We start from the raw sequence: 26850 nt of genomic DNA, 5'->3' as shown, positions 1-26850 counted from the left end.
TTTTTTTTTTTCACAAACTCCTGTTTTCACGTTTTCTCATCCTTTTTTGCATCTCAATGATGCTGCTTTCCTCCAACCTTCTTTCAACATAAACTCATTCTACTTCATTGCTGTGGTTAGCTTTCTGATAATAACAACAGTGGACCATGCCTGCACAAAGTTGCTTTAGCATGGTTGCTTGTTGACTCAAACATGGTCAAATGTGACAAGGTGACACCACTGGATTACAATTTGTGTGTCTAGAAGTAATTCTCGGCACAAAGTCTAAATTGGTGTTATGGAGGTATATGTGCTAGCGTAAGGATTTGTGAGCAGATGTGACCTTTGGGAAATAAAAATCTGAACTCGGTGTCTGACTCTGAGATCATAAATTATCATATAAGTGATGTGGCTAGTAAAATACTTGTTTCCTTGGACTTAGAGTTTGAGGAGGATTAATGGTAAATAATAGGCTACTAATAGTTATATTGAATTTTGTCAACCCTAAACTGCATCTCCTGTAAAATGGCAATCTGTGCCTTCTGACCCTATGGTCAGTAAGACAATGAGAACCTTCCATTTTGAGACCCTTGACTCCTTGAGGAGTTAAGACCCTTCATGCATTAGGAAATTATTTTGAGAGACATAGATCATATAGGGATGGGAAAGGCTCCCACTGACCAGGATAAAAGCCAGAAAAAAGAAAGAAAGAAAAGAAAAAAGGGGATAGAAAGAGGTAGGTTACAGGTAGGTGAGATGGAAATGGGGATTGGAGAGTTTGAACGCTAGTTAGGCGAGGTGATCAAGCCCACCAGTGAACAGGGAGAAAGGGTAGAATTAAAGAGAGATGAGTGGGAGTAAGGGGAAGAAAAATCTTGAATTGTTATGCCTCTAGCCATCAGGGTATAGAAAGACCTAGTGAGGGTTAGAGGTAAGGCACATCAGAACCCAAGGTGACTGCCAGGGAAAAGGGTGCCACACAACTGCTAAACAGCAAATATTGTAAAAATAACAGACATATGAGCACAGTAAGGCTAATGGCAATTGTTTAGCCCATGTGCACTTACTGCAGCATCACAGAGAGGGGAAGGGGGCAGGCATAAACTTCAACCTAGTTTCAGGTTAGGCGTAATGAAATAACAGCAAATATTATAGTTTAGCCATTACATCATGGTCTCTGGTTACTTCAGGCTATATTGTAGGTACAGACAATTAGACTCTCCTTGGCCAGTGCATGCTGCCAAAGGGTACACAGGTGGCGTGCAGAGAAAAACAAGAGAACATAAAACTTTTCACAGGAAAAACCCATTAGACAAATGGTTGTGAAGGAGGTGTTCTCCAAGTGGTCCTATGAATTTGTTGCACACCTTCCAAGCTGGCTGTGACCAACCAGAGTGGGAGTCTAACCAACACTTACACTTAAGGAAGCATCCAAGAATCACCATAGTACTATACTTATGCCCATGTCAAAATGTAGGGCAAATCTTGACTCCTAAATTTCTTGTCCATAATAAGCCAAAAATGGCTTGTGTGTTAGTGAAGGGGGCCTCAGACAATCCACGTAGAGAAGTTTTTTTTTAATGTGAAAAGTCATGTAATTAGAGCCCGTGTAAGGCATAGAGGGTGGGTTTTGTTTTAGAGGGGTTGGTTAGTACCATGGTATGCTTTTATCTTTATTTATGTATATAATAAAGATGTGTAAATAATTAGCTGTTTACTTTAGTTCCTCCATGGCAGTCCATTTTGTGGTGGTTTGACTTTTTTTTGTTGGTCTACATAGTTTTGAGTCACGGTGGACTCCAAAGAACTGAGTACAAAAAGGGGGTTTGTAGGCCCTTCAAGTTTTTTTAAGTTGTGTGTAGTCTATTGTATTGAAGTGTGGTCCTGTCCTGTTCTAGAAAGACTGTAGCGTCCAAAGTAGATCTCTTACTAGATCTTATAGCAAGGCAGTCTCTACTCTGCTGGCCAGGTTCTCAAATTCTGATCTAATGGTTTGGCTTTGAATTAAAATCCCATTCCCATGGGTTGGTGAAACCAGAAACCCAGGGAAACATGGAAAGCGGTACTCATTGTGTGTGCCCCTTGTTGCAGAAGAAGTGAGGGTAACAATGATCTCACTGCTTGATTTGAGGCTGCAGTTAAGGCCAAGCCACCATGGGCTCTGCTGGAGCCATGTAAGAGAGCCTGATCACTCTCTTCAGAACTGTTGTAGTGACAGTGTGAGCAAGCAGGCCAGGTACAGAGAAAGATTGCTTGGTGGAGAGAACAGAGGTATAGTGTGCAAAACGAGGAAAAGATGGGTAATTAGGTATAATTGAGAAACACATATCAGATGTGTATCAGGTAGAATATGTAAAAATGCAAACTTGGACTTTAGTTAGATTTGTTTCTGTCAAAGCAGCTACTGGAAATATAGCCTTTAGATATATTTTATCTCTTTTGTACACTCTCCTTGTTATTTACTTAGTGAATTCAGTCTAAGCCCTGGTTCACATTGATGCTACTTTGAAATCTTGCTGCTTAACTTGAAGTAGCGTGATTTCAAAGTAGCAAGGTCAATGCTATTTCAGGTGCTACTTGATAGACATCTGTGTGTTTTCATGCAAAGATGTCTATTGAAGTCGCACCTGATATCGGCAAAAGTAGTGCAGGAGCTACTTTTGCAAATCAGTGCAGCGCTGCAAAAATTGGTGTTACACCGATTGAAACGGTGACATTGTTCTCTCAAATTGCATGACAAATCGCTCCAAAGTGAACCTAGGCTTACAATTATTTTCTTGTCGTTGTGGAACAAACCAGGTATAGTACTGTTAAGACTTAAACTGCAACTATCAGGAAAATACAAAATTACATATAATACTTTTATTACTTGTTGATCCTGTCAGTAGATGCATTTTTGTATCAATTCCTTTAACATGGTGACAACACTGTTAATTCAGTAAAATTGTATAGCAGTGTTGTCACCTCAAGGACAGGTAGTCTAATGCCGCGTTCACACAATCAGATTGTCCGGCGTACTCAGTCCACCGAAACGCATTTCAGCGGACAATTCGATTGTGTGTGGGCTTCAGCTGACTTTTCCAGCGTGAAGTCCGGCGGACTAAGAAAGTATTTTTGCACTCCAATCTTCCCGTCGGACTTGGGTTTCAGCAGACAATACGTTTGTCAGTATGCTAGTACGGCGGACTAATAATGACGCATGCTCAGAAGCAAGTACGAAAAAGGAAGCTATTGGCTACTGGCTATTGAGCTTCCTTTTTCTAGTCCCGTCGTACGTGCTGTACGTCATCGTGCAAGCGAACGTTGGACTTTCTGTGTGTCCGTGTGTGGCCAAGTAAGTTCGGTAGAAAGTCCGCCGGATTATCTGCCGGATTGTATGTCGGACTAAGTACGCCAGACAATTCGATCGTGTGTACACGGCATAAGACGTCAATTGCAACTGATGTATCCCTATAATCATATTCTGTAGAGTTTAAAAAGTTTATTACAGGTTTCACTTTGCATCTATTTTTGCAAGTCAATGCCCACGTAGAAAACAGCAAGCCTAAATCTGATTTTAAAGTAGTAGAAAGTTCTGAACGGTATGCATTAGTGAGTAGCTTTTGGCATCACGTCTCTTTTTAAATTTGCCAGCTATCAGCTTTGTGGTTTTATCATTATTTATTTCCTTGCATTTAAGTAGCTTCTGAAAATTCTCTTTAACTTTTATAAATGTACAAGTCAACTCAGGTGGTGCTTAGCTGTCAGTTGTGACAAACGATGGATGCAAATGCATTCTCGTGGAAGCAAACAGTGCATTCATCATGCAAAGGTTTCTTATAATTATGTAACCTAATAAAATATACAATTATGATGAATTTACCACTACAAGGAAGCTTTATAGTTAGAAAATGACATTTCAGAACATATGTTTTTGATTGGATATTTACTTTAAAAAGGCCTATTCTAGATCTGAGATATCATTAAGACTCCTTAAAAGCACCCCGCTATCGGCTGAAAACCCCAGCAAAAACAACAGTAAAGTGTCGCTAAAAATAGCGGCACTTTACCACTGATGCCCTAGTGTGAAAGGGGCCATAGGCTCATGCATTTTTTAAGCTAAAAAACACTGGAAAAAGCATAGGATAAAAAACCATTGGTAATAGCTTTTTTGTAGTAGCGTTTTAGGAGGGTTTAGGGGTGTTAAGGAGCATTTAAGTGCATTTAGGAGCATTAAGACTCCATGTACACTAGCATTTTTTAAGCTCCTAGAAGCTGTTATTAGCATTTTTTTCCTGCTCCTAGAAGCTAAATAGTGTTATCCTATGTGTCCATGCACACTACTTTAGGCTATTAGCATTTTTTGAGCTTCAGCATCTAGGAGAAAAAAAAGTAGTTTTTGTAGATTCTTGGAGTGTTTTTCCAGCAGAAATGCTCATAAACACTGCTAAATGCTTCTAAACGCTACTAATAGTGATTTATGAGCTTTTTTTCCTTTTACTGCAAAAACGCCATTCAGACGGAGAATACAAGCAGTTGTGCCAACACACCTTGAAGCCAGCTCAGAGCAATGATGTGCTGCCACAGCTACTACTGATTGACTCATTGCATGTAGCTCATTTGAAAAACTACCACAAAATGAACCCAACATATTTTGCTATATCTTTGTGGCTTCAGGGAACAGAGTTGCAATCTGAAAATGTTTAATCAATATCAGTGCACACCATTCTTTTTTACATGTATTTGCCACTATTAAACATAATCTCCTTATACTATCTCCTCATACTACCTTGATCCAATCAAAAAACAGTAATATGAGATGCTTACTTGTTTCTCTGCTACATCTCACTGCTTTGCCTTGTATAAGTAGATATTTCATTCTATAAACACTTAACAGTGAACCTCCAGCACTTAAGCTAAAACCTTCTGAGATATGTAATGTGGAAATCCCAGTAGACTATATCAGAGAGTTCACATCATTTTCGCCTAGGTGTGAATTGTGACAGGGGATGGTGTGGACACTAAAATACAAAACATTTTATAAACACTAAAGAAAGAGTTCTCTCTCTTACACTGTGAAGGGGAGGGGATCTAAGAGGCCCACTTTAATCAAGACATAGATCTTGCAGCAATTGTTAGGTACACTCTTTCTGGTGGAGCAGTACTGAGAGTGTATATTCATCCCAAAAATAATTGTTACTAACTATATCGCCAAAGGAAGGACTGGAAACCTCCTTTCCAGAGGTCCTCTGGGATAGGCAACATTCGTTTCTTCTGTTGAAACCCAAGAAATAACAATGACATCATTGGCTACATGACTATAAGAGGCCTCATTCATATACACACAATTCAAATGGCTGAAAAACAATATTTCTTCCCCCACGTGAAGCTGGAGCAAAAAGAGGAGATGAAAAAAAATGAATTACACTTGAAAAACTAACAATAACTTACAAAGCCATCCACAATGTGTTCCCCAGCTATATCACTAACCTAGTCCAATACCAACCAAATAATTCTCTTTGTTCCTCTCTAGACCTCTTGCTCTCTACCTCCCTCGTCACCTCCTCCCATGCTCACCTCTAGGATTTTTCTCAAGCCTCCAGCATCCTATGAAACTCCCTACCTCAACCTGTCTGGCTATCACATACTTTGTCCACTAAAAATCTTTCTCTTCAGAGAAGCCTATCTCACCTCCACCTAACAACTGTATTTCCACTTTCTCCATCAGCTCATTCCCTGCAGTTATTACCTTTTGTATCACTTGACCCTCCCTTTCTAACAAGCAGGGACTTCTGATTCCTCCTGTGTGGAATTGTATTGTTACTGTACTGTTTGCCTTCATGTTGTAAAGTGCTGCGCAAACTGCTGATGCTATATAAATCCTGTATAATATTGCATCCCAGCAAGGAATTTTTTTTGTCATTCCCAGATTAGAGACATATATTTGGGCTCTTGGCTTCACGGCACCTTTGGCAATCTTCATATGCATGCATGTTAGGTCAATATTTGTGCTGTATATGGGAGTTTCCTTTATTGTGAAGCCTAAAAAATAATCTTGAATATTGTGTTATCAAAATAGTAGACAAGGTCAGACAAGGGGTGCCATTAAGTATAAAAAAAAATCTAAACCTTGTATGCTTAATTTTATTGTCCTGTGTAGAAAATCTAGATGCCTTACATTTCTGGATTGATCCAATATGCTAATCATTAGGAAAGGTTGCATGTTTGTCAACACTCTCCAATGTTTTATATAATAAATCCTGAAAGCCAACAAATACACAGGAGTATGTGACCACTTTGAGCGAAACATCCAATATATCTTAGATTTTGGTATCTTCGACCTACCAGACACACGTCATACACTTTAGTAGCCATAATTTCTTCTAAAATGTAATGCCAAATAAACTATTTCAGGTGCAATTGGTTCTTTTTTTTCATAAAGGAACTTCTTTTATTAGCTATAAACTACTAAATTTCAGTGTTTGAAGTGCAAGGCAGGGGAAAATACAAGAGTGGAAATGTCAATTTTTTAAACACCACAAACATCAATCGTTTTGATTCTATCAAGTTATTTGTGCTGGGACCCACAAAGGTTTTTTCTCTAAGGAACATGTAGAGTACTGAGAAATACTATAATACCATATCATACTGTTCAGACAGTCTAGACACTGAGATATACAAAAAGAAAGAAATATGTATATTGTGTGAGCCTATTGTGTTTTTATCTCCTAAGGCAACAACAGTCCATTAAATAACTTTTCTGGAGATCTGTAAATTGTTCATTTAATAATATGATGACTGTTGGAATTGTAACCATCTATCCATCATTCCACCACCTTTGGCACTGTTATAATATTCCTCAAAAGTATGAAAAGCAGCACAACATTTACGAAAATATATTTGTTAGCCAGTGCATAGGCTTTAAGAGCAGCATCATGCCACAAACAATAAATATTATGTGCATTTCTTTATTTTTTTTCATTGCATGTTCATCTTTTGAGATTTAAAAGGAATTCTTCAAAAGATCAATGGGGGAAAAGAGCTACAGGGAATTTTAACAGGCATCATAAAGTACTTTATTAATTAATAACCTTAATTTCTAACCTTCATTAAAAAGCCTGGATTTAATTTTAATTGAACAAGCTGAAGTTAGAAGCCGATTGACTACCATGCACAGCTGCACCAGATTCTGAGTGCACCAGTTTTAGTAAATCAACCCTTATGAGTTCCACTGTTGAATATCCTGGTTGTATGGTAACTAAGGATGAGCTCAGGTGTGTTTGCAACCAACACATGCAGAGCCCGCCAGGAAGTCGGCACTGCACATCGCTAAGCTCAAGCAGTGAGACATTTTCCCAATACACGACTGCAGCGATCAAGAAATGACTCACTGCCTGTGATTAGTGCTGTGCAGTGCTGACTTCCTGGTGGGCTCTGCATGTGTGGATTGTGAACACACTTGAGCTAATCCTTAATGGTAACCCATCCTGGAATCTTGGATCCTGATATCTATCCATCCCATAGGGATACCGGGCTAGACCCCCATCTTGGGGTCAGAGTAACTGGTAAGCAGCGTAAGTATTTGGTGTGGACTTTTGGGTGTGAAGATTTTGCTATCCACACTAACATATGCATTTTTGTTGATACACAAATTTAACCACTTGCCACCCGCCCTATAGCAAAATGACGGCAGCAAAGTGGTTTCAAAATCCTGACCGGGCATCATATGACATCCTCAGGATTTTGAGCTGCTGCGCGCCCCTGGGGGTGCGCATCGTGGCGATCGTTGTTGCGGGGTGTCAGTCTGACACCCCGCAACTACGATCTCAGTAAAGAGTCTCAAACGGAGACGCTTTACCACGTGATCAGCCGTGTCCAATCACAGCTGATCACAGTGTAAATAGGAAGAGCCGGTGATCGGCTTTTCCTCACTCGCATATGTCAGACGCGAGTAGAGGAGAGACGATCGGCTGCTCCTCTGACGGGGGGTCTGTGCTGATCGATTGTCAGTGCAGAAGAGCACCTCTCATCTTATTTTTTTCCGATGGCCTTTACTGGACTATTTTACTAGGGTTACAACAATACTGATACTAGTATCAGTGCTGATACAGAGTATTTGCCCGAGTACTTGTACTCGAGCAAATGCTCCCGATGCCTGACCCAATACCTTTGCATGAAGAGACAGCACCCAGAGGTCAGTGGCCAGAGAAGGCGGAGCGGAGAGTGAGTCCTGGCAGTGGAGAGAGAGTCCTAGCCACAGCAGAAGGTAAGCTGGCCAGAGGCAGGGGTGTAGGTTGCAGCATCGTTCCCCCGGGTCATCACATTCGTTAATGGAATTGACAACCCCAGTCTCCGTCGGAGATTGAACAGCGCAATGCCCATCTTAGTACACCCTGCACTCGGCCTCAGTAAGCAGCAGTCACAAGGCTGCAGTGGACATCTTGTTACACCCAGCCCAATAGTTCACAAACTATATGGGCTGGGTGTAACAAGATGTCCACTGTTGCCTTCTGACTGCTGCTTACTGAGGTCGAGTACAGGGCGTACCAAGATGGGCTTCGCTGCACTTGTATACTGGAGAAACTTTGAACTGTTATTGATTGTCTCTCATCATTAATTTATCATGCCAGGCTGTCAGCAATTCCCCATGTAATCAGTGTTGTATTTCATTGCCACTGCCTGCCCATCAATTTCACCTATCATTGGCCATAAGTGCCACCTATCAGTGTCCATAAATGCCACCTATCAGAGCCAACATATCAGTGCCCATCAGTCAGTGCGACCTACCAGTGCTGCAAATCAGTGTCCATCAGTCAGTGCCACCTATCAGTGCTGCATATCAGTGTCACCTATCAGTGCCAGCCATCAGTGCCACCTAACAGTTATGTAAAGATATCATTAGTCTGCATTGTGTTTTGAAAAGTGTCACATGACATTTAAAAAAGTATCGGTAATCGGTATCAGCGAGTACTTTGGTATTGGTACTTGTAGTGGTATCGGTGCAACCCTATATTTATAACACAACTTTTTCTACAGTTTTTGAAACACTGTATATATGAATATTCACTTGATTAATTGTTATGAATTGATGCACTTTATATTGATTTTTCAGTAATATTAATGTATAATGTTTATGTGGACATTTTGTAAGTGCAACCGTCACTAAGAAATTATTCTTTTTTATTATTTGGGGACACTTTTTGTGCAACATATTTTTTGGTTTACTTTATTAATTAGGCAATATGAACCCACCACTCAATTGCCTTGGTTTGTAATGTTTATTATTAGCTATGCATAGGAAAAAGATAGCATGCAGCCACAAATATATATTTTTTTAGATTTTTAAAAATAATAATGTAATAAAAGAGTGGTGGCCTTAACTCTCTATTAGTGATATTTACATCATCATCCACTGGTTCTAAGCATACAGGATCTAGAACCAGATTATAGACAAGGGCTTATTACTTAGCCTATTCCCCTTATGTCACTGGAGAGTTCTTATTGATCTAATCCAGGGTTTCTCAACCAGTGTTCCGCTGCACTCTGGTGTGCCATGAAGAGTCCCCAGGTGTCCTGTGAAGAGTCCCCTGGAAAATTACCCAAAACAAGCAGTTTGGCCACAGCGACCGGACTTTCCGGCAGACTAGGTCCGACAGTCTTCCCGAAGCACTTTCGGCGGAGTTCAGACAGACTTTTCAAATGAACGGACTTGGCCACACACGAACGGACTAAGTACGTTCGAAAGTCTGTTAGTTTTGAACGTGATGATGTAAGACGGGACTAAAAAAGGACGTTCAATAGCCAGTAGCCAATAGCTTCCCTTGTGTCGTATTTGGTCTGTCGGACCAGCATACAGACAAATGATTTTCCTGATAGGAATTGTGTCCATCGGACAGATTTGAAACATGTTCTATTTCTAGGTTCGTCTGCTTTTTTTAGTTGAAAAACAATCAGAATAGCCCACACACGATCGGATTGCACGGCTGACTGATTCTGTCGGACCTAGTCTGCCGGAAAGTCCGGTCATGTGTATGCGGCATTAGACTGGCTTATTTTTTTTCCGGGTCTAGATACAATGCTTTAAATTAAGCTATAACATATTTTCAGAATGCAAAGAGAAATAGGCTAAGTACAGTGACTTGGAACAACCAATCACATTCACCCAGTACCCATAATATGAATAAATTAAGCACACATTTATTGCAGAAATATGTGGTTACTTTGCTATATTATCAAAAAGGACATAAACTACTCAAAAAACTTCAAAATGAATATAAAAACAAACAAAATATATATTTTTTACATATCTTGTCAGCCTTGTAGAATTTTCTTTGCTAGGGTTCTGTTTTAGAATAATTCCACCTCTAGAGGTAGTTTTAGTGGCAATGCAATAAAGAGCAATACGATCACATCTTAGAAAATCTAATCTTGAAGTAATTCTAAAGCTGTGTATATGAATCATATTTTCCACTTACATATTACGCATATGTGGTGTATCCAATTTTATTTTTTTCACACTATGGACAAGAACTAAAGGAACAGCTGCTTCATTGTCATCATTTAAATCATTGGCATATCACTGTAAAATTTAAAATAAAATGCAGCACACATTCTGCTACCGATTCCAAGTTTATTATAGATAATGCACAAAAAAAGACATCACATAAATATTTAAAGGCATACTGTAGCAAGTTATTTGTCATGCACTTAGAACAAGTCTCAGGTAAATAGGAAATGCAAGTATTCAATGTTAATGTTTTGCTTTTAGGCCGTTATCCAACAGGTGCCCCTTTAGGCTTCTTTCCATGTTCAAAAGAAGTGCTTCTTTGTTTTAAATAGTTCAATGACTCGTCTCCTTGACTCATCTCTTATGATAGGGCTCAGTCCAAAGTTTCAGTTCTACAAAGAAGGCAGCTCTGCTGTGCTCTCTTTTTGCGAAGGGCTCATTCACATGGGCACATAGCCCTGTACAGTGTGAAACACCATTTGTTTATATTTTTGCACAAGTGCTGAGCTGCATGCAGACAGCCTATATAAGTGAATAAAGACCCATTGGCTATACAGACTCACCCAAGTTTGAAAGTTATGCAGGGACAGCCACAGAGCCCCAGACATACAGACTCTGCATCAGGAGTCATGCACCTGTCCTTGTGTGCCTGCCAGACTTGGCTGTGCGAGAGAGTTTCTGCAGCCGCTGAATAGCGAAATGCATAAGCATGCACAATTAAACTTGGTTTATGGAAAGACTGGAATATAAATGTATTTTTGACTGCTATCTGATGTCTATGGCAGGGTGACGAGATTTTCTAAATAAAATCCAAGGACACCCTACTGACTATCTCTCTGCTCTACCTCTGCTCTATGTTCTTGTTTTTAATACCCTAAGTGGAATGTGTTGCATATGACAGTCTTAGCAATCTTGTAAGTACATATGCGTGCTATATACATATTTATATCATTATTAATACATGCTACTATTCTTGTATATATATATATATATATATATATATATATATATATATATATATATATATATATATATATATCTGTATCTAAACTATTTGTTAACACATTCTAGATACATAATTGATTCTCTTATGTACCCCTGAAGAAGGAAATTAAAACTCCAAAAAATATTGGGTGAACTATAAGATAATATCCTCAATTATCGTATTGACTGTTTCGATTCATATGCATCTTTGTATAACATTCTGCCATTTTTATTCTTTATTTCTTACTATACAGTATGTATTCATTAATAAAACATTTACAATTTTCTATTTACACGTATTTGAGTGCCTTAAAAGTCCAGTTAGGGGCCATTTCTTTTTTCTGTCTAGTTACCTTGGATGTGGCACATTTTAGAGACACCTTCCGACAACAATACATTGTTTACCCTACTGACTGTGGCCTCTTTTAACCACATCCAAAAAATATCATGCCCTATTTGTAAACACACCTACAAAATGACATCTTAATTTTTAAGCTCTCAAACAATTGTTCACAAACTTTTGTTATAAGAGGCAGACATTCAAGATATAAGGACAAAATAAACATATTGAGGGGCACCTTGGAGACATCAAGAAGACAAATGTCTGCTGAACTTTTGCAATCATGGCCAATAAGATGGGTGTATTTTTGTGGTTTATCGTTTTGCAGTGTGGGAGCAAAATAAGCTCAAGCTGTCACCTGCACTCTCATGTGACCAGTCATGTCCCAGGCTGCTTTTAGAGGTGGCTGCCAGCAGAGGGTACTCCAGTAACAATCATTTCTGTATAATAAGGGTCATAAAATGTGTTGCTACTGATTAGCTTATCAGGAATGTGAGAGTGTATTTACTGAGCGTGGCCAAAGTTGTACTTTAGGACCTAAGTAAAGTATTTAGAATGACACTGAGGTTGGACATCTGGAGCACAGATATCTGAGCATGCCAGTACACGTTTTGGGTGACTGGAGATGAAAAGTGACAGGTTATATTTACAAAATTGGTTGATTTGATTTGATTTACTGGAGGAACGTATTCCTTCAGTCATTTGGTGTTTCAACAGGCTGTATAGTAGTTCTATTTTTTATTTTATTTGGATGGCTTTCAGCACTGGTTGCTGAAACTAACATCTACAAAATCATACCTTGATTTAGGAGAATGGAGCAGTGCATGAAAAGAAGTGTTTGCTAGATATAAGGCAGTGATGATGATCTAGGTACTTGAAATTCCTGAATAAGTGTTTTAGTGGTGAATACATTTATTATTATTTTACATAACCTTTAATATGTTTTCAATTTGAACAGTAAAATAAACGCAAATGATAAAAAGCATCCATGATTTCTGATTGAATAGTAATCTTCCCCAAATACAACTGCTATGACTTAAAATTTGGGAGGCTTATGCCACAAGTATCAGCTGATCTTCTGAGTTTCTAACAGTAGACCAAGATTTTCACCAAGATGCAGAATCTAAGAACTACCAGGTATTCACCATTGCTTGCTGTAAAGAGGGTTGAGGCTTGGCTTCATGACAGCTATCAGACTGCAGTCCTCGTGACTACACACAGTTAACAGGCTGATTTGAGGCAGGGCCTGGTATACAGGCAGGCATTACAAGGAGTAATTTAACCCAATGACCAGGGTGGATGATATGTGGCTAGAAGGAGCTGGAAATGTAGAATACCTACAAAAGAAAGGCCATCTAGTGTGACTATATAAACAACAAAGAGCAAGCACTGCAGACTAGATGCTGAAGAGGCAACACCTGACATAATTGGAAGCATAATCAGGATAAGGTACACTGATCTTCATAGTGGAGACATGTCACAAGGGTTACTGAAACAGTAACCATGACATAGGATATCCAACTCTGGAAATAATCTAGAATAGTAAATCTGGAGAAATTGCAAACAGAACATCTACAAACGTAAGCAAGAAGGAGCAGCTAACCATGTGGTACCCTCTCACATTAACATTCCCCAAAGCTGTATCTCCCTAGAAGTGAAGGGCGGGCAAATCCCACCACATCAGGGTATATATTTTGGTATGCCTCCTACTAGGCATAGGGCTGGATAGTTACCCTAATCCTTGCGTCACTCCGGATTTTTAAATAAAATCAGAAATGGTTAGTCCATATGTTTTTGCAGCCCTCATGCACAGCAGACTGAATATTTTACCCCCCCCCCCCCCCATAGCCTTTAACACAACCTGCTACTCAGGGACACATTTATTTCTTTAAAGGAACTCCAAAAGAAATTGGGGATCTCCCCATTTGTATCCAGATACCTACCCATCTATGCAGGGGAGGTGCAGGCATATAGGCAGGTCAAGCCCGGACAAGGATGGGAAAATCAAACCAACCAAAAGTACCCAGGGTAAAAGAAAGGAGTGTAGCATAAAATCAATAAGGTTTAATAAAATCAAAAACTAAATGCACTCAGAAAAGTGAAGTGATCAAGCATTAAACAAAGCTGTGTGGTAAATGACACTGCACTGTGAACACAGCATGAATTAGGAGGAGAGATTGTGGCTGTCGAATGAAGTCCTGCCTCCTGGATCCTCTCCTATGATGGACGACACACTGGTCCAATGCCCAGAAATTGAAACAGTGTGACATCCACCATAGGAGCCAATCCAGAATGCGGGATATTGTTTATCACAGTGGCAGATCTCTTGTCTGCTCCAGCCCACTTTTCTCCCAATTCAGACTGTGATCCCAGAGCAGTGCGTCATCTTCTGCAAGGCTCAATTTAATGACTGATCGCTTCTCACTTTGTGAGTGCATTTACATGTTGTTTTTAATATAAATTATTTGTTCATATGCTACACTCACAGGCTCTTTTTGTGCTGGGTTCTTTCTTTGTTTTCCACAGCTTGAGGAGGGCCATTTTACACTGCACTGGAGAACAATGGCAGTGAAAGTAAAACCCCATCCACCTTCACCATTGATATCCAATGGCAGTGAAAGTAAAGCCCCATCCACCAACAGCATTGGTAGCCAATGGCAGTGAAAGTAAACCCCTCTCCCTCACCCCACATTGGTAGTCACTAGTAATACAATTTTAACCCATCCACCCTTCTCCCCCACAACCCCTACATTAGTGGACAGTGGCAATGAAAGTTAACTCCCTTCCATAATCTCATTGGTGATCACTTACCTGATCACATGCTTATGTGCTGCTCTCTAGCTACCCAGGCTGGGACTTTGCATGTACTGTAGGTGGAGATAACTCATCATGATGGGCACCAGGGTTATAGAGTTTCTCTGTATGCCTCAAAGACTGTACTGTGCTGCCACCTGGTGTTCTATTGTGATACTGCTCCTGGTCTGCTCTTTTTATTGTAATACTTTCCTGTAATACTTTATTTCCTGTTGGTTCTGTGCTTGTTGCATACCCCCGTTTGTTTGCATCATCAATTTACATCACGTTGTCATTTCTCTTTGACTGATCACTTGTCTCCTACATTACAAAACCTATTGTTGATGAAATAGGAACATCTGCATATATTTCTAAAAAGTGGAGAGGGTTATTTACAAGTGTATTTCAAAACTACAGAAAGGGGGATTTATACATTCATTTCTATATTGAGGAAAGGGGATTGTTACATTTATTTCTAAACTATAGAAAAAGGATTTAAAAATGTGTTTCTAAACTGTGGAAATGGGAATTGCAAAATATTTTTGTATATTATGGAAAGGGGGATTTATGCATTTATTTCTAGACTGTGGAATGGAGGATTGTTACCCTATATTATAATATATATATACACACACACACACACATATATATATATATATATATATATATATATATATATATATATATATATATATATATATATTTGCTGAAAAAAGGAGGATTTATATATTTATTTCTGAACATTGAACATAAACTGTATAAAGGAGATTGCTCTATTTCATTTTAAACTTTGGAAAGTTGGTCTGTTACTAAACTACAGAAAGGGGTGTTTTTTAAATGTATTTTTAAACTGTGGAATGGGAGCTTTTCACCTTTATTTCTAAACTATGGAAAGGGGAATTTTAACTTTTACTTCTGAACTGCGAAAAAGAGGATTGTTATCTTTGTTTCTAAACAATGGAAAGGGGGATTTCTACATTCATTTTTGAACTTGGATTGTTACCTTCATTTCTAAACCATCGGGAAGGGGATCTGTTAATTTATTTCTAAACTTATAGCCAGTGGGATTGTTAACTTCAGTTTTAAACTTTTGAAAGGTGGATTGATGTCTCTATTTCTACTAATGAAATACGGATTTGTATATTTACTTGTAAACTGTGGGAAACACGCTTTCTAAACTTATACCTAAAATGTGCTTTGTGAAGCTGAATTTTAAAATGTCACTGACTGTAGAACCTAAGTTTCTTGCTAAAATTCAATATAGAGGGCAGAGAATTTAGCTAACTAAATGTATCATTAGGTTCTCATACTCTCATGTTTCGGCCTGTAGGGCAGGATGTGAAGGTATTATAGACAGTTGAAAGGAGCATAGAGCGTTCAGGAAATGGTCAGTCTATAATTATTTTATGTGAACACCCTCCTGCTTAGGAAAAATTAATAGTCACATTCTCCTGTAAAAATATGGAAACAAAAATCATATCTTAGTTGGCAGCTATAAAATTCTGTTTAGAAATTGCATTTTTTGATAACAAGCCACAAATCTAACTATGGATTCCTATAAACTAAAACTGAAACCTCGGTGATGACTAGACATATAAGGGGCTGATTTGCTAAGGGAGTTGAGTTGAGAATAAATTGTGTGCAGATTCACTTCAATTATTCATTAATGTGTAGATGAAACAAGTAAGCAGGAGAAAGCTTTTCACCTTACTGGATAACTAAAGTAAATATTCACACATTTTTTGTATGAAGTTTCTCAGTGGCTTTCATCCTCACTATGTAGTCATAGTTATTTTTATATTTGATTGAAAACTAATTGAAGCATTGTGGCTATTTACAAAAATACCTTTTGAAGGAAATCTCTTTTAGTACTGTTTAGGTCAATGATTTATTGCACAAATACACAGACTAACAATCACAGTCTGCAATATTTAATGTTTTAGAGAATCGGAGATCATAGTGCAAGGTACATATTGAACACCTGAGCACTAGCCCCAGAAAAAGAAACAAACTAATGAAAGTTTTCCAGCACAAAGGGCTTTCAGATAATGACTTGATAACTTGCTCAGTGGAATCAAGGTCTGCTGCAGCCTGTTATACAAAAAGCCTTAGGATGGTGATGAAGACAAATGAATAAAGCACAGGATACAACACTATATTCAAACACCTCTATTCTGCTTCATCTCAGGTGATGGATCATCTTCTCACCACAATATGTTGAGGCATTAAGAAACATTTCATCTTCTCATTTTCAAGAATTAAATTAGGGAAAACTAATTTCTTGCTTCCAGAAGAAAACAATTGACTGGAAATTGTATAATCACTAACTATGACAAATTTATTCATCGTTTTTTTTTTTTTTTTTTGCATTTGGTGCAGTGAAGCATTACTTCAAAATCACAAAATACAAAGCTGCTTAGTATGTTAAAATATTTTTTCCACTGAGGAAAAAAATTAGGATTTTTTTTTTTTACAAAATAAAATTTGTTTTCTGTAATATACTGTAATTACAGCAAAATATATAAATGTGATATGTGGGAAAAAAAAGCAAATATTGAATTGTTCAAAATTGATTGTAAAATCAGACAATATAATTAATAATGTAATCAGACATTTGGATGGTTACACGCTATTTACTGGTCAAAGCCTAACCATCCTTAGTTCGTGTTCATTCAATAAAGGAAACGTTGAAGTAAAATCTTCCCAAATAATTAAATTGCCCTCTCATCACTTTTTGGCTGCTCTGAAATCAGCTGAATTTTTTTCTTAAAAGTAAACCCAGGCAAGCGCTTAAATACAGAGCCGACGTACATACGTACATACATATGAACAGTTTTTCCGCTAATGTATTTGTAGTTTTGTCCAGCCAGTCCCAAAACTTACACAGTACTACTACAGAACACAATTTGTTCAGTGACCCCACTTTTATCTATTGTAGTTAAGCAGCGTGGCTTAGTCATTTCCCCAAACACACTGATGATATGACTCTGCTGCATGCACATGTGCTGTTAAGGACTATAATAAAACGAGAGGGAAGAAATATCATATCATCAGTGTTTTTCCACAACTTCAATGATCATTTATGGGTTGGGTGTGGGGAAATGACAAATGCCTGGTACACACTGTAAAAATAACTTAGGAGCTCGCCGTACTGTGCAATATTAGTTCAGCGATCTCCACATTGAGCTTTTATTTCCTGACAAGGGGACCACCCCCCTGCCAGAATACACTGGTCAGAGCTCGCAGCCACTGGCTGCAAGGGCTGATCAAATGCCAATCAGCTGATGGTTTTCCAACAGGCTCGTTTGACAGAAGCTTGATGTTAGGCAGGCTACACACTGGCCGAATGTAGTTCGGTCAGTGTATACCATCCTTTAGAGTACAAATCCTGTTTCTCCCAGTTTGGGTTCTACTTTACAGGGGATTACAAAATAATGATATAAGGACTTTAATCACAATTCTAAACTCTTCCCCTTTCTGTGGTAACCACACATGCAATAGTAAATGTTGAGTAAACAGTGTACGACTACATCACCAATATTCACAAAAGCAGGTGCTATTTCAGACAAAAAAGGTTACCCTGTTATATACAGCCTATAACCCTGCCTTTAATTTAAAAAATTAGATCAATAGCTTAAAACGTAATTGTCAAATAAAAATGACTATACTATACATTGCTAAAAAGATACAGATTCAGAGTCAGAATAAATATTGTTATATTTTATCTTTGCATATGGAATGCCCTGATTCCTTCTTTTTTTTTTTATCAAATTGTGTAATTGTGTTAGAAGTGTAGACCCTGAAGTACTAGTATTGTAATGTACTTAGAGAGTATGTCTGGGTAAAATCAGTCTCCCTTTTCTCAGTGTTCAGACTGTAACATTGAAACATTTTAGTAGACTACAAAGTGAGAGGTTAGATGAGGTGGCTGATCTGCATCAGACATTTGAGGATGAGTCAAAAATTGCACTTGCATCAGGAATTGACATGACTGTCATTCATGACTCATCACCCAGTTCACAAGGTAGATACTGATCATGGATGGTGCCTAAACAAAGATGGTACCATCATTATAAACAGCAAAGCAGATGAAAGTATTGTTAGGGGAAGGACTATGATAATGATAAGGTAATAAATACCATAAACTGTTAAGCCCCATACACGCTATCCGTTTTTTTCTTTCAGTTTTTCCTTCAGATTTACCAAAACCATGTAGTGCAAGGGCCTGCCTGATTGCATACAAATTGAAACTCATATTATATGGTTTTGGTAAATCTGAAGGAACAACTCAGCAGAAAAACTGATAATGTGTATGGGGCTTTACACTTGGATGCATATATCATAAAAAATATATCTTCATTGCCAGGTCCTCTTTAAATATAAAATACACATTCCATGTTCAAACAGTCTATAGTTAGTTCTATCCAGTAACAATGATAAACTTACACAGATTTATGTTTTTTTTTGAAATAACAGACTGAATATGTCTGCTTCAAGCAACAGGGCATAATGTACTCCATTTAATTTAAACATTTATGTGGCAGTGGAGGTCGATTCTTGCGAAAGAGATCTTCTGTCTGGAGAAGCCCTATTATGCGATTCATCTATCAAGTGCCTCCAATAATATAACTTATTTCATACTGTTGCACTGCTCCTGCCCACAGACTACACACATTTTCTTTTTTTCCAAAACAGCACATAAAACAAAATGGCAAAGAACAAAGGCACTTTTTTCTTACATAGATAAAGCTCTTTACGTCATTCTGTTCTTACCTGCCACTGAGACATCAGTTCCCGAATGCCCTGTGCATCTTCTAACAGTCCTTCCTTATGTTTTGCATCATGTAGTACATTGGCTGTAGTCTCAGCTTCTGTTAGCCAGGCAAGAAACTTTTCCAAGTCCAAGTAAAACTGCTGCAACAGTCGTAAAGCTGCCTCAAGAGCACCATCACGATCACTAACTCTGAAATATATAATGAAGTATATATACAGTATATAACACGCAATGATTCTACTTTACTAGGGATTTTATTATTGTAAATAACACAAATAAACGAAGAGCAATAAAGGTGCAGAAAAATACTAGAGTCAATCAGAAATAAGCTTGACATACACAAATACTGCTGCGATTACACCAACAGGTTCTATTTTTTGTCAAACTTGAAGCGGAATTAAACTCAAATCAAAAATAGAAAATATTAGCAAGCTTTTAGCTATGGAATAGCAGCTTACCAATTATTAGTGGCTGTATTTATTTTATTTTTTAGGCTTTTGCCATCTATTTTCACCTGGTGATCTGGTCAGTAACATACTTCCTGCATTAAAGTGGTGACCCCACCCTGGCTGAAGGAGCACATGGGCACCTTTGAACAGAAACACTGTCAATCTTGGGGGGAAGAGAGTATTAGATGTACTAGCTGACTTAAATATAGTAACAAATTAAAGCTGAACTCAAGCTAACACTTTATCTCAGTTACAGCAAACAGTTTTTCCTTTTGGGATGACGGTTTTACATAAATAGGTAAAAGCTGATCATTTTAAGCATTTTATGCCCAGTGTTCTAGCCTGATCGACCCCTGGACTGAAAAGCTAGGGGGTCTATGTAAATTCCTTTTTGGTGAATGGAGACACTGGAGGGGTGTGTGGCACACCTTGAAATTTGGAGCTCAACTGCACTTTATGATTGGAGCACAATCATCATACATATTACAATGTATATGGACATTTTTTGTTATTGATTTTTTACACCCATCAAATTGATTGTTTATAATTTTGCAAGCTCTGTAATTATATATACTTTTTAATCAGTAAGTGAACAGCACTTTGTGTACAGCAGCTTCAATCACTAGTATTACCTATTAGCACTCACTTACCGCAAGTACGATATATATATATATTTGTTTCACAAAAGATGAATTAGCCAGATTATCAGATGAAAATATAAGAAAGAAAGTTTAAAAAATAAATCTAATGTAATGTTTGTTTATGGGTTTAATACTGCTTTAACTGGTTGATAGGTTCACAGCATAGCCTGGGAGTGAAGAAAAGTAAGTATTTGCTGATAAGAGATTTCTATCTATCTATCTATCTATCTATCTATCTATCTATCTATCTATCTATCTATCTATCTATCTATCTATCTATCTATCTATCTATCTATCTATCTATCTATCTATCTATCTATCTATCTATCTATCTATCTATCTATCTATCTATCTATCTATCTATCTATCTATCTATCTATCCTAATCTACTGTATATCTCTCTTTCTATCTATATGTGTATTCACTTTACAACTGTCATTTCACTTTATTTGATAAGCCATACATCCAAAAAACCTGCAAAGCTTAATTAAAATCACTTAGCTAATGTAAATTCCCGGATTACAAAGTAAGTTAAATGTAATTAAAAGTGATTATCTAAATAATTGGATTTCAAAGACCCTAATTTCTCTTGCATTTAATGACAGCAGAAGTGACTCAATTTAATTGGCACCAAATACTGTGAAAACAGATAACATTACACAATGAATTTTGACACACAAAGAAGCAGAATGAATATATATATATATATATATATATATATACACACATTTTTCTATATTTCATGCTATAGTTCATCATGATAATGTGAGTGACTCATGTGAGTTTTTTGACTCCAGCTTCATTACAACAGATCTCAAGTAAATATGAGAGAACATGAACAAAATGATGACTTATTAATTACATGCTGTCACACTGGCAGAGTATAGCAAAATACCAATGATTCCACATGGGTTGTGAGTGAAGGATTGCACCCACTATGTTTCTCCAAAAGGAGGACTATAAAACCAAGATCCTGCAGATACTAAATAGGCGTTTTTATGACATCATGACAGGAGAATCTTGTGCATGATGCTCAGGACATGAAGAGAGCATTAATGCAGGTAATGCCTAAAACGAATCAGACTTTACAGGTAACACAAGGGGATATCAGATACTATATATACAATCACTTCAGTACTTCAATGCTACTTTTGGACAAATCCCACAAGTCTTTAGGGTGAAATTTGCTCATAAATCCAAGGGACATTGAATGAATATCACTCTAAAAACTGACACAGAAGCAACAGTGCTCCCCCCAATCCTGTGTCATCACAGACAGTATAAAATTACTATTAATGATTTCCCTGTTTCATTCTGAAGAAGAAGACCAAGTCTGTGAAACAGGCTAAGATTGGATGCCATTTCACCATTGACCATGGTGCCGAAAAAGATACACTATGACATCAGACTTTTGGTAGAGTAATGTAGCAAGTACTTACTTGCAGAATGGTGTATGGTATACCATTTGGGGTAGACATTTGTACATACTAACAAATGTTCTGTATCAGCCTGTTTAAAGTTATCATACATTTTATATATTCATTCATTCATTCATTCGTATTAGGAAAAATTAAGTGATTTTATAAATCTTATAACCCTGTGTGGTACCCGTAAAGTCCATTTAGTTATTTTTTCTCTTTCTGTATTTCCATATCGTTGTGAATGTTGTACCAATCAGACCCTTACTTTTGCATTTGCAGTAAATGCCTACAATAAAGATACAGCAATTTAAAGATTAAGTACACCAACAGGTGCAGAAAAATCATACGAAGATACAAATTTGGAAATGGCAGATATTGAAGCCCAATAAAGATGATCGGGTTTATAAATGGACAGAAGGAGGTGCCTAGTGATACTAGAATATAAAATGTGAGAGAACAGCTATCAGAGGTGTAATGTCAACATTAGCCTCATTTATGTCTTCAGCCTGAGCATGGCCTTTTTAAGCACACAATAGGAATAGTCTGGTTAAGGATCAGGAGAGGTGATCAGAGACAATGTAGAAAGCATCAAGAGGAATACTGCATGGACACAACAGGCATAGAGCTAGCACCCGCAATAAGTGTTATAGATAATATTTTCTTCATACAAAGTGATTCTAAAGGCTCACTTTTTTTTTCTTAATAACATGTCATACTTACCTGGCTCTTGCTGCTGTGTCTGAGCCAATGAGGATAGAGAGAGCCTCTGCTTGTGCAATTCACTGAATCAAGATATGGCTCAGATAAGTATAAGGAAGGGCTGGGGGAGCTGCTTGCAGAAGGTTTTTTACCTTAATGCACAGAATGCATTAGGTAAAAAAAAACAACTTCTGCCGTTAGAACCACTTTAACATCACAGGAGATATCTTTATTAAAAAAAGGTTTTGGTCTTTTGGCCCAACTCAAGGGTGGACCAGTTTCCTTTGAAGCAAAACTTTAATTGATTGAATCTATAAAGATATAAAATGGGTTATCTATTAAGGTATAAGATTTGAGAGTTAAAAGTAATATACATACACATACCACCTTTTCTGTAGTGATGGTATTTTCCAAAAATGTGGATAAGGATATTTCTGAAATGTTGCAGACTAGCCCTTTTAATGATATTATTTATAATCTCATGATACAAAAGCCAGAGGCATTCTCATCCTTTTCTGCTAGGCACGGCATTATAATTAAAGTGGAACTTCCACATTAAGGCCTCCTAATCCCCTGACATGCCACATTTGGCATTTTCATTTTTCTTTGGGAGGGGTGGGTACCTAGTTTTGACAGGTATCCAGCTCCTACTTTTGCTGGGGCCCCCTAGGCGGCCCCTCCCTCCCTGCAATCTTCTGGGACATGTCACAGGTTCCAGAAGATTGCCGGCCATTGAAGACGCGCAGCATGACTCGCACTTGCACAGTGCGCACTCAGCTGTGAAACCACAAGCTGTCACAGAAAGGTACCCACAGTAGTGATGCTGGCGCTATGGAGAGATGGGGGGAGAACCAAGGCTTCGGGTGGCTGCATTGCTGGACCGTGGGACAGATGAGTGTGTGTTTATTATAAGTCAGCAGCTACACTTTTTTTAGATGCTGACTTTTAATAAACACAGAAATGGCTGGAACTCTGCTTTATGCCTGCTAACAAGGGTGGTACTATTATGGTAACGGGAATAACCATTTCTGAACAGGAAATTGAAAGTCAAATATCAGATGTATTTGAGATTAGGGACCAATACAATATTTTACATAAATACATAAAAAGATTGAACGAGTAATGTGTAGTGCATTCAGTGTAGGAGTCATTGATTATGATATTAGGATATGTTTAATGAAAGAACATCCCATTGCTCCCATTATGTTTGTATTCCACAAAGTGCGCAATAATCCTATCTGCTCACTTGACAGACCAATATTCACCAGCATGGATTATATATTGTCAAATTTTTATATGTGAGGGACACTGGTCATTTTCTCCAGAGGATTAAGGATTGTCAAGTCCCAAATGACACAATGTTGGTCACCTGGAATATTTTAACCATTTCACCATTTGCAAATATATTTATTACATGAGTGAAAAAAAAATGTTTATTTGAATTAGTTTATTCATCATCATTGCCTGTTATGGGTTTGCTCTATAGACAACTTGTTCACCACTTGGCACGAGGACATGTCATCTATGGAACAATCCCACAGTGAGATAAATAGGATGATGGAGAATTTGGAAATCAATATGTAATTTAGTGAACAAGAAAATCCTTTTTTGTATGCATAAAGAATGTTAAAAAGTGATATATACAGTGGTGTGAAAAAGTGTTTGCCCCCTTCCTCATTTCCTGTTCCTTTGCATGTTTGTCACACTTAAGTGTTTCGGAACATCAAACCAATTTAAACAATAGTCAAGGACAACACAAGTAAACACAAAATGCAATTTGTAAATGAAGGTGTTTATTATTAAAGGTGAAAAAAAATCCAAACCATCATGGTCCTGTGTGAAAAAGTGATTGCCCCCCTTGTTAAAACATACTATAACTGTGGTTGTCCACACCTGAGTTCAATTTCTCTAGCCACACCCAGGCCTGATTATTGCCACACCTGTTCACAATCAAGGCATCACTTAAATAGGAGCTGCTTGACACAGTAAGGTCCACCAGAAGATCCTTAAAAGCTACACATCATGCCGAGACCCAAAGAAATTCAGGAACAATTGAGAAAGAAAGTAATTGAGATCTATCAGTCTGGAAAGGGTTATAAAGCCATTTCCAAAGCTTTGGGAATCCAGCGAACCACAGTGAGAGCCATTATCCACAAATGGCGAAGACATGGAACAGTGGTGAACCTTCTCAGGAGTGGCCGGCCGCCCAAAATTACCCCAAGAGCGCAGCGACGACTCATCCAAGAGGTCACAAAAGACCCCACAACAACGTCCAAGGAACTGCAGGCCTCACTTGCCTCAGTTAAGGTCAGCGTTCATGCCTCCTCCATCAGGAAAAGACTGGGCAAAATTGGCCTGCATGGCAGAGTTCCAAGGAGAAAACCACTGCTGAGCAAAAAGAACATCAAAGCTCGTCTCAATTTCTCCACAACACATCTTGATGATCCCCAAGACTTTTGGGACAACATTCTGTGGACCGATGAGACAAAAGTGGAACTCTTTGGAAGGTGTGTGTCCAAGTATATCTGGCGTAGAAGGAACACTGCATTTCATAAAAAGAACATTATACCAACAGTAAAATATGGTGGTGGTAGTGTGATGGTCTGGGGCTGTTTTGCTGCTTCAGGACCTGGAAGACTTGCCGTGATAAAGGGAACTATGAATTCTGCTGTCTACCAAGAGATCCTGAAGGAGAATGTCCGACCATCTGTTCGTGTACTCAAGCTGAAACGAACTTGGGTTCTGCAGCAGGACAATGATCCTAAACACACCAGCAAGTCCACCACCGAATGGCTGAAGAAAAACAAAATGAAGACTTTGGAGTGGCCTAGCCAAAGTCCTGACCTGAAACCTATTGAGATGTTGTGGTATGACCTTAAAAAGGCCGTTCATGCTCGAAAACCCTCTAATGTAACTGAATTAGGACAATTCTGCAAAGATGAGTGGGCCAAAATTCCTCCAGGACGCTGTAAAAGCCTCATTGCACGTTATCGCAAACGCTTGGTTGCAGTTGTTGCTGCTAAGGGTGGCCCAACCAGTTATTAGGTTTAGGGGGCAATCACTTTTTCACACAGGGCCATGATGGTTTGGATTTTTTTTCACCTTTAATAATAAACACCTTCATTTACAAATTGCATTTTGTATTTACTTGTGTTGTCCTTGACTATTGTTTAAATTGGTTTGATGTTCCAAAACACTTAAGTGTGACAAACATGCAAAGGAACAGGAAATGAGGAAGGGGGCAAACACTTTTTCACACCACTGTATACCCAACCAATTGACAGGAATAAGCTCTTACACTATACAAGCCACTACCCACCAAGAGTGCTTAGTTTAGGAGGGTGGCTAGAAGAGTAAGTGATTTAAGAGTAAGGACAGAGAAACTAGAGGATATGAGTAGAGAATTGACGTGAGAGAGATTATGAGAGATTATCCAGCTGAAACTCTAGCACATGAAAGAACACAGATTGAGAGTGAATGTAAAGCCGCGTACACACGGGCGGACTGTATGGCCTACTTAGTCCGTCATACAATCCGACGGACAGTCCGTCATACTTTCGAATGAACGGACTTGACCACACACAGATGCACAAACAGTCCGTCGAAAGCTTGCGCGATGACGTGTACAGCACGTACGACGGGACTAGAAATAGGAAGTCCAATACACAGCAATGCACCCTTCCGCCGTGTAAATCCTTTCTGAGCATGCGCCATTCTTAGTCCGTCCGACTAGCCTACTGACGAGCGGATTGTCCGCTGAAACCAAAGTATGACGGACAGAATTTCGAAAAATCCGAAATACTTAGTACGCCAGACTGCACGCTGAAAAAGTCCGCTGAAGCCCACACACGAGCGGACTGTCCGCTGAAATGTGTTTCGACGGACTAAGTAGGCCATACAGTCTGCCCGTGTGTACGCGGCATAAGAAGGGTGGTGATATAGCAAAAGGGAAATGTGACAGGAATACATATACCATTTGTGTCCCAGTTTAATTTAACTTGTCATAAAGTTGTTTCTTGTATAAATAGACATTGGCATATCTTGAGAGTAAATTATTGTAGTTTAAGGAAAGACTTATGCAGTCCTTTAGGAGGAGCCTTATTATATTCAGTTATATAGTGAAATCAGATTATATTTCCCCTGGTTAGGGATGAGCTTCGTGTTCGAGTCGAACATACGTTCGACTCGAACATCAGCTGTTCGCCCGTTCGGTGAATTCCGAACGTTATGGGCCGTTCGCGCCAAATTCGTGTGGCGCTCACGGCCCACAATGCACTGTGTCAT

General features: G+C 38.4%; 1 protein-coding gene across 5 annotated transcripts in view; it reads right to left on the bottom strand.

Moving 5' to 3' along the window:
• Positions 1-26850, bottom strand: part of DMD (dystrophin) — a 3436004-nt gene that overhangs the window by 903074 nt on the left and 2506080 nt on the right. For all 5 annotated transcript variants that reach the window (XM_077482558.1, XM_077482560.1, XM_077482557.1 and 2 more), the window contains one exon: positions 19356-19545. In XM_077482558.1, the coding sequence (XP_077338684.1) occupies positions 19356-19545 (190 nt within the window). The remainder of the gene's footprint in view (positions 1-19355; positions 19546-26850) is intronic.

The sequence above is a fragment of the Lithobates pipiens genome, unplaced genomic scaffold (assembly GCF_037356315.1).
Source record: "Lithobates pipiens isolate NorthernLeopardFrog02 unplaced genomic scaffold, aLitPip1_a1.2 Scaffold_16, whole genome shotgun sequence".
NCBI lineage: Eukaryota > Metazoa > Chordata > Amphibia > Anura > Ranidae > Lithobates > Lithobates pipiens.
The sequence above is the reverse complement of the archived record's forward strand: the minus strand, read 5'-3'. Positions and strand labels throughout refer to the sequence as shown.